Source organism: Caretta caretta, chromosome 7 (genome assembly GCF_965140235.1).
Source record: "Caretta caretta isolate rCarCar2 chromosome 7, rCarCar1.hap1, whole genome shotgun sequence".
Lineage (NCBI taxonomy): Eukaryota > Metazoa > Chordata > Testudines > Cheloniidae > Caretta > Caretta caretta.
The window spans coordinates 46,357,320-46,371,061 of NC_134212.1; the positions used below are offsets into that span (position 1 = coordinate 46,357,320).

General features: G+C 48.2%; 2 protein-coding genes across 3 annotated transcripts in view; one reads left to right on the forward strand and one right to left on the reverse strand.

Moving 5' to 3' along the window:
• Positions 1 to 345: 345 nt before the first annotated feature.
• RBM15B (RNA binding motif protein 15B) lies at positions 346 to 3,414 on the forward strand. The gene has a single exon (XM_048858135.2). It carries the CDS (start codon positions 446 to 448, stop codon positions 3,149 to 3,151), a length of 2,706 nt encoding a protein of 901 aa, XP_048714092.1. The 5' UTR covers positions 346 to 445; the 3' UTR covers positions 3,152 to 3,414.
• Positions 3,415 to 7,155: 3,741 nt separating this feature from the next.
• DCAF1 (DDB1 and CUL4 associated factor 1) overlaps positions 7,156 to 13,742 on the reverse strand; it is a 104,088-nt gene continuing 97,501 nt past the window's right edge. For both annotated transcript variants that reach the window (XM_048858132.2, XM_048858133.2), the window contains exon 24: positions 7,156 to 8,080. In XM_048858132.2, coding sequence (XP_048714089.1) covers positions 8,022 to 8,080 — 59 coding nt within the window. In that variant the 3' untranslated portion in view covers positions 7,156 to 8,021. The remainder of the gene's footprint in view (positions 8,081 to 13,742) is intronic.

The following is a 13,742-nucleotide window of genomic DNA, read 5'->3' on the forward strand; positions in this document are numbered from 1 at the left end:
GCTTTCGTCAGGAACGGGCCTGGCCTCCGCCCCAAAGCAGGCTGGCGCTGTTGGCCGAGGTCGGGTAGCAGGGCCCGCTACGCTCCTGCGGCAAGGGGCGCTGTGCGGGGCCGGGCCACCGCCCGTTCCTCCCGTCACTCGAAGCCGGCACCCTCCCAGTTGGTCCCCTGTCAGGGGGCGAAGATGTAACTGTCGCTTACCCCATTGGTCCTTGTACGTCACATGACTCCGGCCGCGCGGGTGGCGGGAGGTTGTCCCTTGTCAGGCGGCGGGTGCCTCGGCGCTAGCTCGCCATTACTCCTGACGCCACTATGCGGCGAGGCGCGGAATGATGACGTATGGCCCGCGCGGCGCGGCGGCCGCACTCCGGAGCCGCCTTCGTTCCCTTTTGTCCAAGATGGCGGCGGCCGCCGGAGGCGCCTCCTGAGTCGCGGGCCCCGGAGCCATGAAGCGGGGCAGCGAGCGGGACCCCAGCCCGGGCGGGGCGGGGGGAGGCCGAGCCGCCGCCGCCAAGCGGCCCCGGGAGCGAGAACGGGAAAGCAGCAGCCGGCGGGCCCCGCACCGGAGCTCGGGCACCTCCCGCAGTAGCCGGGACAAGCTCCCGCCCGGCGGTGGCAGCGGCGCCTCTAGCTCCCGGAGCCACCGCGGTGACGAGCGGGCCGGGGGCAGCGACTCCAACCACCGCACGGCGGGAGGTGGGTCGGCCTCCAGCGCCCGCAGCAGCCAGGCCGCCCCTCCCTCCACCTCTTCCTCGTCGTCGTCGCGGGCGCTAGGGGCCCCCAAGGCCAAGGCCCTCCCGGGGGCCGTGGTAGCCCCGTCACTGCTGCTGGCTGCCCCCCCGCCAGGGGCAGCACCCTCCCTGCTGCTGGCCCCACTGGGGGGCTCGCCAGGGCTCGTGGTGGAGCCACCCGGCTCCTGCGAGTACAAGACGTTGCTGGTGAGTGGGCTGAGTGCAGCGCTGCCTGACCAGCTGCTGGAGGATGGGCTCTTCCGCCAGTTCCAGCGGTTCGCGAGTGGGGGCGCTGGCGACATCAGTGTCAAGCTCTCCCACACGCCCGAGCTCGGCCGTGTCGCCTATGTCAACTTCCGACACCCAGGGGACGCCCGCGATGCCCGCAGACACGCCCGGGCCCGGCAGCTTCTTCTGTATGATCGTCCCCTAAAGGTGGAGCCTGTGTATCTGCGTGGGGGTCGCAGGAGCCGCACACCCCCACCAGTGCCCTCCCCAGAGCCTCTGGGCTACCTGCCACCCATCCACAGCGCTTACCAGTATAAGCAGAGGTCGCTCTCGCCTGTTGCCAGCCCTTTATTGAGGGAGCCAAGGCCCCGGCATGCTCATGCCGCAGCTGCAGCCTTTGCCTTGGAGGCTGCTGCGCTTGGGCTCTCCCGGGAGCGGGAGAGGGCGCTGGATTACTATGGGCTGTATGATGAGCGTGGCCGACCCTATGGCTACCCCATAGTGGCTGAGGAAGACCTGATGCCAGAGGATGACCAGAGAGCCACCCGGAACCTGTTCATTGGGAACTTGGATCATAATGTCTCAGAGGTGGAGCTGAGACGTGCTTTTGAGAAGTATGGCATCATTGAGGAGGTAGTGATCAAGCGCCCTGCTCGAGGCCAAGGTGGGGCCTATGCGTTCCTCAAGTTCCAGAACTTGGACATGGCCCATCGGGCAAAGGTTGCCATGTCTGGCCGGGTTGTTGGCAGGAACCCAATCAAAATTGGCTATGGTAAAGCCAACCCTACTACTCGACTCTGGGTAGGCGGCCTTGGACCAAGTACATCCCTGGCTGCTCTTGCTAGGGAGTTTGATCGCTTTGGTAGCATCAGGACTATTGACTATGTGAAGGGGGATAGCTTTGCTTATATTCAGTATGAAAGCCTGGATGCTGCCCAGGCTGCCTGTGCGCAGATGAGGGGCTTCCCCTTGGGTGGACCGGAGAGGAGACTTAGAGTGGATTTTGCCAAAGCTGAAGAGACAAGATACCCCCAGCAGTACCAGCCTGCACCACTCCCAGTGCACTATGAGCTGTTACCTGATGGATATAGCAGGCACAGAAGCCTAGAGCAAGACTTAAGGGTGAGAGATAGGACTCCTCCACATCTCCTGTACTCAGACCGAGACAGGAGCTTTGCAGAGGTAGATTGGGCTAGCCCTGCCAAAAATGCTGAACGCAGAAATAACTTGGAGAGCTACAGCCGATCCGTGCGTAGTCGCAGCGGAGAACGCTGGGGTAGTGACAGTGACCGCAGCGTGCCCAAGCCTTGGGAAGAACGGCGGAAACGCCGGAGCCTTTCCAGTGACCGTGGAAGGACTGCTCATTCACCTTACGAGGACAGAGGCAGGACAAAGGCCAGTGGGCTAGCTTTAGATCGCAGCCCAGACAGGGTTCGCAAAGAGAACAACACTACAGAGTCTGGAACAGAGAGAGACCAGAGTAACTCCCTTCAGAACAACCGACATGTGTCTGAGGAGAAACCCCATCGTGAAACTTCTGATCTTCCTCAGCCTAAAAAAAGGGACAGCGAACGCAATCATCGAACTGGTGAATCGGAATCAAAAACTCACGAGGAACCAAAATCTGAGACCAAAAAAGTAAAGAACTTATCAGAATTCGCTCAGACACTGCAACTTGCTTGGAACGGGCTTCTTGTGTTAAAAAATAGCTGCTTCCCCACGTCTATGCACATCCTGGAGGGAGACCTAGGTGTCATCAATGGGCTCCTAAAAGACCATTCATCTGGTGGGAAGTTAACACAGCTCAAGATTGCTCAAAGACTTCGGCTTGACCAGCCCAAGCTGGATGAAGTAACTCGCCGTATCAAACAAGGCAGTCCTAATGGTTATGCTGTGCTACTGGCTACCCAAGCCACCCAAGCAGGGGTAGGGGCTGAGGGGACCTTTCCTGTTGTGGAGCCTGGCTTGCAGCGAAGGCTTCTCAGGAATCTGGTCTCCTACTTGAAACAGAAGCAGGCTGCTGGGGTGATCAGCCTACCTGTGGGAGGGGCGAAGTGCAGAGACAGCACAGGCATGCTTTACGCTTTCCCTCCCTGTGAATTCTCTCAGCAGTACCTCCAGTCAGCACTAAGGACATTGGGAAAGTTAGAAGAAGAACATATGGTGATAGTTATAGTCAAAGACACTGCCTAGCCCACACTGTCTCTTCAGATTCCATGTTTTCTTTGTGTGTGTCACAGCCCAGTTGTTTTTAAGGCCGATCATTTTGGTGGAAGCCCAGTATATCTTAAACAAAATTGTAAGATTTTTAGTTTCGAATTAATTTTAATACCATTTGAATAGATCCACTTTTATTCGTTTTTTAATATGTGACACTGTCCACTGTGTTCTGTATTTTTATTTTTTAACTGTATGGAAAGTTGTCAGTAAAGCCTTGTTCACTGATGGATTTTTAATCTTGTGCAGTATCTTGGTTTTTATGGCCCTACGGGGGGCTGGTTCCCTGTCTGCCCAAGAGCTAAAAGATGGTGCCTCCTTACTTTCCAGTTTTTCAGACCTATATTTCCCCTCCCTCTTTCCAGGAGCCCTGGAAGATTGGGGGAAGACTTCTTTATGATGTATGAGAGACACTGAAATGTCAATTCATGTTCTTGGCCTGTTTGCTTTGTATATTATAAATTTGAGTCTTGACACTTTGCTAATTCTCCAATATTTGATAGAGGTGTCCCAGGTAGATAAGTTTCAAGGAAGTGAATCTTGATCAATAGAAGTGAATCTTCTTCATAGTTTTAAATCTTTTTAAGAGAAAAAAGCTGCTTGTAAAAGATTAATTTCCTTATCCATTCAGTCACAAGCACTGACCAAGAAGCTTCAAAAAAATATAGGTAGACAAGGCTTGACATTCCTGATAATTTTTAAGGGTGGGGGAAAAAATCAAGCAGGACTGAAAAAACCCATCCCTTTCCTCTTTGGAGAGAGAACCCTTTTGGGCCTCTGTTATACATAAACAAATAAAGGGGACAAGCTTAGTTTTTACTGCACTGCAGGTGCCCTTTTGTATAGGGCAGAGTTTAACGGCCATGGTTTTGCCAAAGTTAAATTGGTCGCGGGATTCTAAAGGAGGAAAAAATACCTTTTGGCAGTTTAAAAACATAATTAACGGTGTTAATTTTCCTAAGATCCTGGGAAGTTGTGCCGCAGTAAGAGCATAAACAAGGAATGAAAACTGGAACTGAAGAAAGGGCGGTTCCTGCTGGTAGTCTGTGAGGTGATTGTCTGACAGAAGCTAGAACATTTGCCTCTCTAATTTCTCACTATCTTAATGATGGGGGTTAACCATTCCAAACTTGATTTAAAATCCACACAGTACCATTATTTTATAATGCTGGTAGCCTTTAGCAGTTGTAGCGAAGCGTTTCCAGGATATAAAAAAACCCCCTAAGTTTGCTTTTGAATTTCCAGAGACTTTTTTTGTTGTAAAACAACAATGCTGGAGGACCCAAAATCTCTTTTGCACATGTGGGTGTGAGCCAGACACTCAGTAGCAGAAAGTTGCCAAAGACCCTTTTAAAACCGTGCTGTCAGCTAATATGCTGGTATGACTGGTGGCAGAAGCTATGTAAGGGGGGAGGTTAATTCACGCTAATAAAGCCCATTTATCCTGCAGTTTCAGACTAGGGACAGCATTGTTGGTGCATGGTCAGTTGCTTGTTTCAATAATGTAAACAATTTGTTGCTTTTATTTAATACTGCAGTTATATTAAAATAGAGCTACTGTGTGAGTTTAATAATGAGGCTTCAATAATAATACCGTGCCCCCAAAGTTCAAGGCTGGCTGGATTGACTAGGGCTTTCAGTCTTTTAACTGTGTTGGTGGTTCCTATCAACACCTTGAAGTGTTACTTTTGTTTTTTGAAACCAACTGCTATTAAATATTCCACATGGTCAGTGTTAGAGAGCAACTCTAGCTTTTTGTCACAAACATCCTGTGCATTGAGGTGGAGGAAAGTGCAGTTGTGAACTGACTCTATTGCTGTGAATTATAGCTGCTACTGCTTCTGTGGTTGAGTGGCAATGACTGCTTGTTATATAATCTGCATTGGATGGTTCGAGAGACAGATGATTCCCTGAGGCCAAAGCCAGAAAAATGTTACTTGAGCTCTGCAATGCCAAGGCTCAAGTAAATAGTAATTAGAACTTCAGATTATTAGCGCTTTAGCCTTGTGCCATTGCTTCCTGAATGCGTTTCTGTTCAGTATGGCTGAGTGTTTATGAATGGAGTCCATCATTCCCAGGATGCGGTTGTACCCCTGCTGTCATGCGTATTCAGACATCTACCAAACTAAAAAATAAAGTTACTATAAAAACAGGTGCCTGTTATCTGTCTAGCATCAAATGTATGCTAGGTGCAGAAAAGGCATGAGGAATGTACCAACAAGCAAGTAATAACACATGGCTGCTGTTAGGTCTATGACATTTTTTTCCAGCTATGAGAACCCTTCCTTCATAGCAGAGCTCAGCGAAGATGCAGTGAGAGAATGGCAACAGTAGGGAGGTGTGACAGGTGGTAATGTCATGTGACCTTAACACCTAATTGACTGTAGGAGACCAGCCCCATGGTATCTTTTAGATACATACAGGCATGGTTCTTGGTAAATGTGAATCCTGCCTGATACGGCGGGGGGAATGATAATGGAAAATGTAAGCCCGTCTCTGCACTGGGGAAAAGACACCAGAACAATTTCCACCTACTCTGAAACTAGCACTGGGAGGTGTAGTGTGGCCATAGGTCCAGCAGTGAACTTTTTGTTTTGTTTTGGCTGTTTTAGTAAACGTGCTGAAAAGCCTAACACCATCATGGTGGTAAAAATGGTTCTGCTTTGTCTACACTGGGGTTTTGTACTGGTTTTAGCAGCAGTTTAGGGGCCATTTTTGGGGACAGTACCCTGGGAAGAGCACCTGGTTGGACTGATTTCTAGGCTGTCTTGCTCAACTGGACAGCTTGTTGGGTTGGTAGGATAGAGCTGATGTAAAGCACAAACCATTCAGTATGTCCATGCCCCCTAGGGTACATATCCTGGCACTGCTCCCTGTGGGAGATTTCAAAAAGCCCTTGATGCACTGTTGACAACAGTAGCAGCATTACGTACCACTTGTACTGTTACCAGCAATCTCCCCAGCTGAAGTGGCACTGTAGGCATACTGTGAGGGTATTTAGCATGCATGTAACCTGTTTGAAACAGTCTTAAGTGGACCAAATGGTTAATTTCTCTAGGATAGACAAAGTGAATTAGCAACTGTCGGAGGGTGGACAGAGAGTAAAGGCCATCTCCCCTCGTAGTTTAAAAACACTCTACTCAGGGTAGTGCAGGCCTGACTCTCGAGCTAAGGAGGAGAGAGGAACTCACTGGGCCTCCCTGCTCTCTACTAAACATCACTCTCTGTGTGCAAACTTCCCATTCTGAATTCTAGGAATAGGCAAGAGAGCAACCCAGCTAGAGCATTGTTCTGACTCACCAGGGTAAGTTAAGAAAGCTGTAAAAGTTTTCAGAAGAGAGACTTTTTCAACCACAGCCAAGTGGTGGCATGTTTTCTGAGCACCAGGCTGTATGTGGTGGGTTTTGTTAGGGCCTGGATGTTGTATAACTTAAAGCCAAAAAGGCACCTAATCTAGGTGATTAAGGTGGGGCCCTTGCGATCTTGTAAACAGTAACACCTCATTTGACTTATCTCTATTCCTCTCTGGTGTTAATATCACAATGGTTTTCTGCAACAGTCCAGTGGGGTTATGTAGTGCCCATAACAGTGTAATAAATGTTCAGGTATATCTTAAATCATAGTAGTAAAAGTTTTGTTTCGAGGAAGACCAAGTATGCTGTTAATTAGTAAATATTTGTTTCGATCTAACCTGGTAAAAAGAGGAATCTGGAAGAGTTGTCAGGGATGTCCGAGGCATAGCTCTGGTGGGCAGCCTTAAGTGAGTGAAGGACAAAACATATTCAGTTCTGTGACAGAACTTAAGTTAACAGTTCTTTGTAATTGCTGCACTGCTCCTTCCTCCCACCTGATTTACCTTGTTCTTTGTGTTGCAACTCAGCCATTTCTCCTACAGAAGGCTGCTTGGTGTGTCCTGGGAGATACTGTGCTGTCAAATACTATTTGGGCAGGTCTGAGGGGGAATACAGCTCAGCCATACATAGAGACAGGACTTGTATTTTATTTTTTTAATAAATACACTTTACATTAAAGAAAGACCTTCAATTTGCAGTTTCCACAGAGGGTGTGAAAGGGAGAAAAAAAGATTAAAAAAAACCTTGAATCACAAGGGGGGGAAGAAGAGTCCACACTGCAATCCGAGAGCCCCTTGTCTCCATGAATATCAGGGTGTCAGCCTCCCCCTCTGGCTGCTATTACAGCAAGAACCTCTGCTTAAAGCAGGCTGGAGGTTCAGTTACCCCCTTGGGCTTTTCTCTGAAGGCAGGTGACGCATACACAAGCTAGCAGCAGATGGCAACACCTGTTTTAAAAAAAAAATTCTCACTTCTCAGCAATTTTAGAAACCATGATCCTCTTATTCATTTAGTACTCTGAGTAAAAATACACCTTTTGTTCATTTTAAACAATTTTTCTCCCCCAAAGCCTGACCCGTGGTAACAAGGTACTAGATTGATACAAAGTTCAGACTCTTTTTACTATAACACCTGCCTTTTTTTTTTTTTTTTTTTTGCTTTTTTTTTGGTTTTATATAAAACTATTTTTGTTCTTTAGGAAAGAACTTTGTACAAAGAAAATATATTCTGAAATAGCTTCAGACGTTTCCGTGGAGAGGAGAGTCTCATCTCAGCCTAAAATTAAAACTTAAAAAAAAAAAAGGCAGAGAGAAAGAGGCCTAGCCCCTGGTCTGTTTATTCAAGCGCCTCAATCTGACCCAAACAAACACAACTGATGGGCTGGAGTTCCTTGGATGTCCCAAGGGGTGCTCAGAAATTGCTTCCGAGTTGGTCTCTTGTCTTCTGTGAAGGGAACTTCTCCTGATGCCAACACCCTGTGTGGTTGTCACTCCTCACTCATTCAGAGACAAGATTATGTCATCTTCCAAGTCAGAGTTATCTGAGCTGTCAGCTGGAAAGGGGACACATGGGTTATTTGTTTGGTGTATGTCAAAAAATGCAGCTGTCAGGCCAGCTAAGTAATGGAGCCTGTTCTGCATCAGTCAGTTACCAGAGATGACCACCACCTGCTCAAGCAGACTGACCCCAGACCAATGAACTCCTTAGCATTAGGAGCTGGAACTTTCCACCAAGAGGTTACTCATATGTAAGATATTTGCACAACTTATTGGGAACATATAAATGACGTAACTTCATGTTGTTGGGACAGGACAGATGTGGTTTTGCAACACACAATCATCCCACACATTTCAAGAAACTACATCCGACTTTGAAGGGTGGCCTCTGCAGAAGTTACTAGTTCATTATGTAGCAAACTGGACACCAAAAGCTACATTCTTATTGAACAGTTGTTGTCTTTCCAGGCAGTGCACTGCTGGGACCTCATTAGTGAGGAAAGTCAATAATTCATTATATTTATACCATCATTTGTAGCACCTCCCACAAAGCACTTCACAATGAATTAACTGCACAGCACTCATTAAAGGTGACCTGCAGAGGATTTCTAAAGAACAGGCTTTTGCCCTTTTTAGCTTTGTGAAGCAGAATGAAGACATGAAAGTATTTGCCAGCAGGCCCACCTCCCCCATGACCACCACTTGCTTTAACTTTAAACAGGAAAGTCCAGTCTCCCTCAGTTGTGCGGCAGGGGAGTATAAAGTGGCAGAGATGCATATCATGAGTTCTCAGGCCCTAGCTGAAGTGACATGGTTACTGAATCTTTAACAAAGACGGTCTTTCTCCTAAGTATTTGTTGAGTGCTACAGTTAACTAGGTGTTAAAAGCAATTTTAAAGAGTAACCAAAAGTCACTTCTCCCCTCAGCTTCCAGTCTCTTATGACCTCTTACATTTCACGAGCTCTCCGGAGACCCTTCCAGTGTAAGCAAAGCCTCATAAAAACAGGGACAAACCTTTTAGGCCTTTTAAAAAAAAAAAAGGGGGGGGGGGGAGGGGAAAAAGTAGCTCAGGGCACAAGCCTGGTTTTTGCCCTTTGTAGGTACCTTTAATATGGGTAGGAAAAATGGGTTGGCAAAACTTAGTCAAAGAAACGCTTTATATTCTGAACTATCCCGTATAACAAGCTCACTGCCCAGACAACTCAATGCTGTGTTGTCTCCTCCAGCCCAACTGGAGTACTTCACAAGCAGTGGGACTCCTTTCAACTCTTCCTTTTGCTTAAAAAGATGATCTGGGAGCTATTTCCATGGTCCCGATTTATCCAGAGGAAATGTTTATAGCAACTCTCTGGTGCTGCTGATTTCTGTGGCCAGGCTGGGCCAAGATCTCAGACCACTTCAGGAGAACCAGCTGCCACACATCTCAGAAGTTTCAAGGGAAAGTACAAGTCAACCCATCTGCATGTTCTGCCATGGGGCAGGGCTGGGCAAGGGACAGCAGCTCCTGGGCTGAAAAGTCAGGGGAACTGAAGGGAAGCTGAAGTTCCAGAGGGTTCCTGCCCAAAATGCTTGGCTGCCCTTTCAGATGTGTGCGGTGACCCACCAGCCAATCAAGTCTCAGCCTTTATTGTAAAGCCTAGGAGAGCAGTAGCTATGGCAATGCAATGGGAGCTGAGCCACAAAGTACTGCTGTAAAATAGCAACTAGGTTACATGGGGAAGGAGGAGGGACAACAGATCTGAAGAGTCCAGAAAACATGGAGAGGAAAATAGGCAGACAAATAAGTTATTTATTAATAGCAGGTGGGAACTGAATGAGAGAGGGGCATCCTGATCTCATAGGGAAAGAATTTCTTGGCTGATCAGCATTCAGCCGTGTTCTTCTTAACAACCCAATGTATGCCTCAGTCCTTCTTAACAAACCACTATCACTCCACTGGCCAGACAGCACAGAACCTTTCAAGATGTTTGCAAGCACTTATCTTGTCAACTGTTCTCACACTGCCCAAGTGAGACCACACAGACCTGTTATAACTGCCATAAGGGAGAGCACAACGCTTCACTGGGTCCTGTAGGGCTCTTCCATTCAAACGCTGGCTGTTCTCAACACAAACCCTTAAATCTGCAAATACATACCTGTAAAGAACTCACATACTAGCTTGGCAGTCACCCTTCCAGATGTTAGAATAGCAGATCACAACTCAGCTAAACACTCAAAAACAAGTCACTCTGCTGCGAGTTGCCAGTCACCAGCAAGAGGGACTGAAATGCCCATTTTAATCAGACACTTTTCTTGCAGATACCAGAGTTCAGCCTGCTAGCAAGAGGCTTCTCCCTAGGTCCTGGATCCGAATTCCTGCTGAGCTGCTTTCTGTAGGGCATTACAAAGGGGAGACAGCCCCACATTTTCTAGGAGCGTTTTCATAAGTACATCCCAGGGACTCAGACAGTGAAACGAGCTTCTGCAAGAACCCCAGTGGGCGCAGAAATTGCGCTGGTCCAGAAAGGCCAAGCTTCAAACAGATCCCCTCCAACCCAAGTGATGCACGAGGCTGAGAGGAACATCTGCACATTTTAAAGGTTTTCACAGGTCATTCCTGAAAAGGCAACTCCTCCCTGCCCATGACATGAGTACCAGGGTCACTCACTTCCCCATTTTCATTGTTCCTTTAATTATTACGTCCCCACACTGTACACGGGCATTCTAACTGTGCCAAGCTTCAGGAGGGTTGTCAAGAAATACCAGTATGGCCAGTCAGAAGCTCTTCAGAGGGCCTGTACCACTGGGGGGCAGGGGAGAAGAGGCAAAGTGTTATACATTGGAGTGTATCTCAAGATTGGACTCTTAAGCAGTGAATACAAGGATCAGAGTCTCTGAGGCTCACTGGTGTCCCCACGGCTGGGAACTTGTTAAACGTGACTGCAGCCTCAGGGAAGGCAGAGGAGAAGATTATGATTAGGTAAGTACAAGATGCATGCTGGACCTGGACCACACTAGCCTGACAAAGCTGAGTCCAGAAAGAGGAGCCGTCACAGGACCCAGCTAACCATACAAGTGCAACCTGACCAGAGCATGGCTGTGAAGTTCCATGCCTAGCTATAGTCTCTGAGATGGCTGTGAAGTTCCCCTGCATCTTTGGAGGGCTAGCTGCAGCTATACAAGTTCAAAGTAGAGCCTCAAATAGCCCAAAATCACAGGGCACCTGCTCAGCAACTTCTGAGCAGGCAGCGCACTCAGTGCAAGGGGTGCTACTGCTACTCATAAATGACCCCTTTGGCCGAGGCCTGGAACTTCTTCAGTGGGCCAGGTGGAGCTGTGACAAGTCCCTTTTGCTTGGTGACTCATGTAGGCCTTGTGACTGATGGCAGTGGGAAGAAGTCTAAAGGAATTACCTCACAAACCGCTTTGGCTAGCTTCTGAACAAGAACACCCCATAGTGCTGTATCTCTGCAAAACTGTCCTTAGGAGCACTATGTCCATAATAGCTATGTATGTACAGAGCCAGAATGCCCCCTACTCCCAAAGCTGTTTCCATCCTACCCCAACTTTAGCTGGCATGGCTAGTGAGGCACCATTCAAAACTGCAGATGCTGAATTGAGACACAAAAAGCACCTGACTCAGGTATTTGCAGAAGCACATGGGCCAGCAGGGGGAGCCAGAGCAAGAAGAGAGCCAGCCAACTGCTCCGGCAGCTCCTCCTCGCCAGGCTGTGGCTCTAGCTCCCTCCCCATGGCCCAGGCCACCACATACACAGGAAAGGGATCAGCAACTCCTGGACCCGCATTTCTTCTGCTTCCTTTCTACCTCCTCCCTATTTTCTACAACACCAAGAAATGAAGTGGGTAACAAGGAGATGGGGTGGGGGATAGCTGGGAGGGGACATGCGATGGGGTGGGAACCAGTCATGGATAGTGCTCTGGTGGAGCATAGGTGAGTGCCAGCCTGTTTCCCCTCAATGTGCCCATTGGAAAGGGGTCTCACAAACCCCCCCCACCAGCGTTCACAGGCTGCAATTTCACTGCAGGGTTGACAACCTCAAACCACCAGTCCAAATCTAGATCTGAATAATAATAACCCAGAATAAACTTGATATCACATGCCCAATTGCCATATTAGTAACGCCCCACCCCTCACCTCTCTACATTTACGCCCTTCCCCTTCTATAAACCGGAGGCTGCTCAGGAATGAGTGGTGAGGTGTCTCTAATTCCCTTGAGAATCAAGAGTTGGATGATTACTTTTAACTACTGCCCCTAAGTGTCAGATCTGTTACCTGCTGGCCTCTCTAATAGAAGCCTCTGCTTTCTCTTTCCCATGTAAACTTGGAATTTTCTGTGTGCTTCTCAGTGCGCTAGACTGAGTAGTTTCTAATACTTTAGGCATCAAGTCTAAATGCTTGGCGCCCATTTGAGATTTTGGAGCCACCTAGGGATCTCAGTGACCCCAGTATTCAAAGTCCTGAGCAGGAAAGATGTACTCACATTGCCTGGATGTCAGATGATCACTTATTCTCTGCTGCAGCCGCCTCCCCTTCTACTGAGACTCAATCACAGATTGATGTAAATGCCACATGTATACACTACAGCTATTTATTGGAACTAAGAGCCAATTTACTTGCAAATGCAGAGGTTTTTAAAGACAGTCAAGTTCAAATAAGCTCCTTTTCAAAGTGCACAAATTTTCACCCATTTCTGTGTAACCTCCCCTCTCCTTCCCACCAGTGTCTGCTACCTACCTGTCCTCAACACCTTCCTCAATACTCATTCCCCTTGGGTGCTTACAAACCGAAGTGCAGAGATGTCAGGTTCTTGTGGCTTCCTTACCATTCCTACTGGGTGTTCCCCGCACAGCTGCTGAGTGCTCACAGCAGCCCTGTAGCCCCATCAGAGGAAACAGGAAGTTAGTGGACAGGCCAGAGGCAGCCCCACAGGACTTTGTCTTTCCTCTAACAGTAAAGTAAGTGGGGTGAGGCAGATGCAGCACAGAATGCCAGTCTCCCCCTCTGGCAGAAGGGCCAGAAAGTGGTGAAAAGGCCCTGCAGGACCGAGTTTTAGTGACTTCTCTTCCTGGCACTGGTGACTCCTAAACGGAGGTTTTCTTTAGTTTCAGTTTAGAACCCTGTCATAGGTCAACCCCACTCTCACAAAATAATACCGCTAAGTATGTGTTAAAGTGCAATCCATTTTTAATTAGACCTATACAAATGTCCTGTTTGGACAAAATACCTACCACCTTCAAGAGAACTGCGAACTGACTGACATACATATAAGAAAATCTCTGGAGACCTGAGGGGGCATTATCCCCAAATTCATGAGTCTGATCACAGAGGAGCAGGGCTGCACTACAATGAAACAGAAGAAGAGCATGGATGAGTCTGCCAGTGAGAGACTCTGAACTTAGTGTGGAAGGAAACACCAGCTCAGAAACTGAGAATTGCCACTCGAAGCCTTCCAACCTGCCACCAAAGAGGTCAGGTTTCCGTCTCGGTTCCCATCCAGCCCCATCACTGCAATACTTTAGCACCTCAAACATCATTTATCTTCAACGCTCATGTAAGGTAGGGCAGTGCTACTACCTCCATTTGACAGATGGGAAACTGCAGCACAGAGACACTGAGTGAATACTTAAGATCACACAGGAAATCTATGGAAGAGACGGCAACAAAACTCAGATCTCCTGAGTCTCAATCCAGTGCCACCTTAACCGCAAGGTCATCC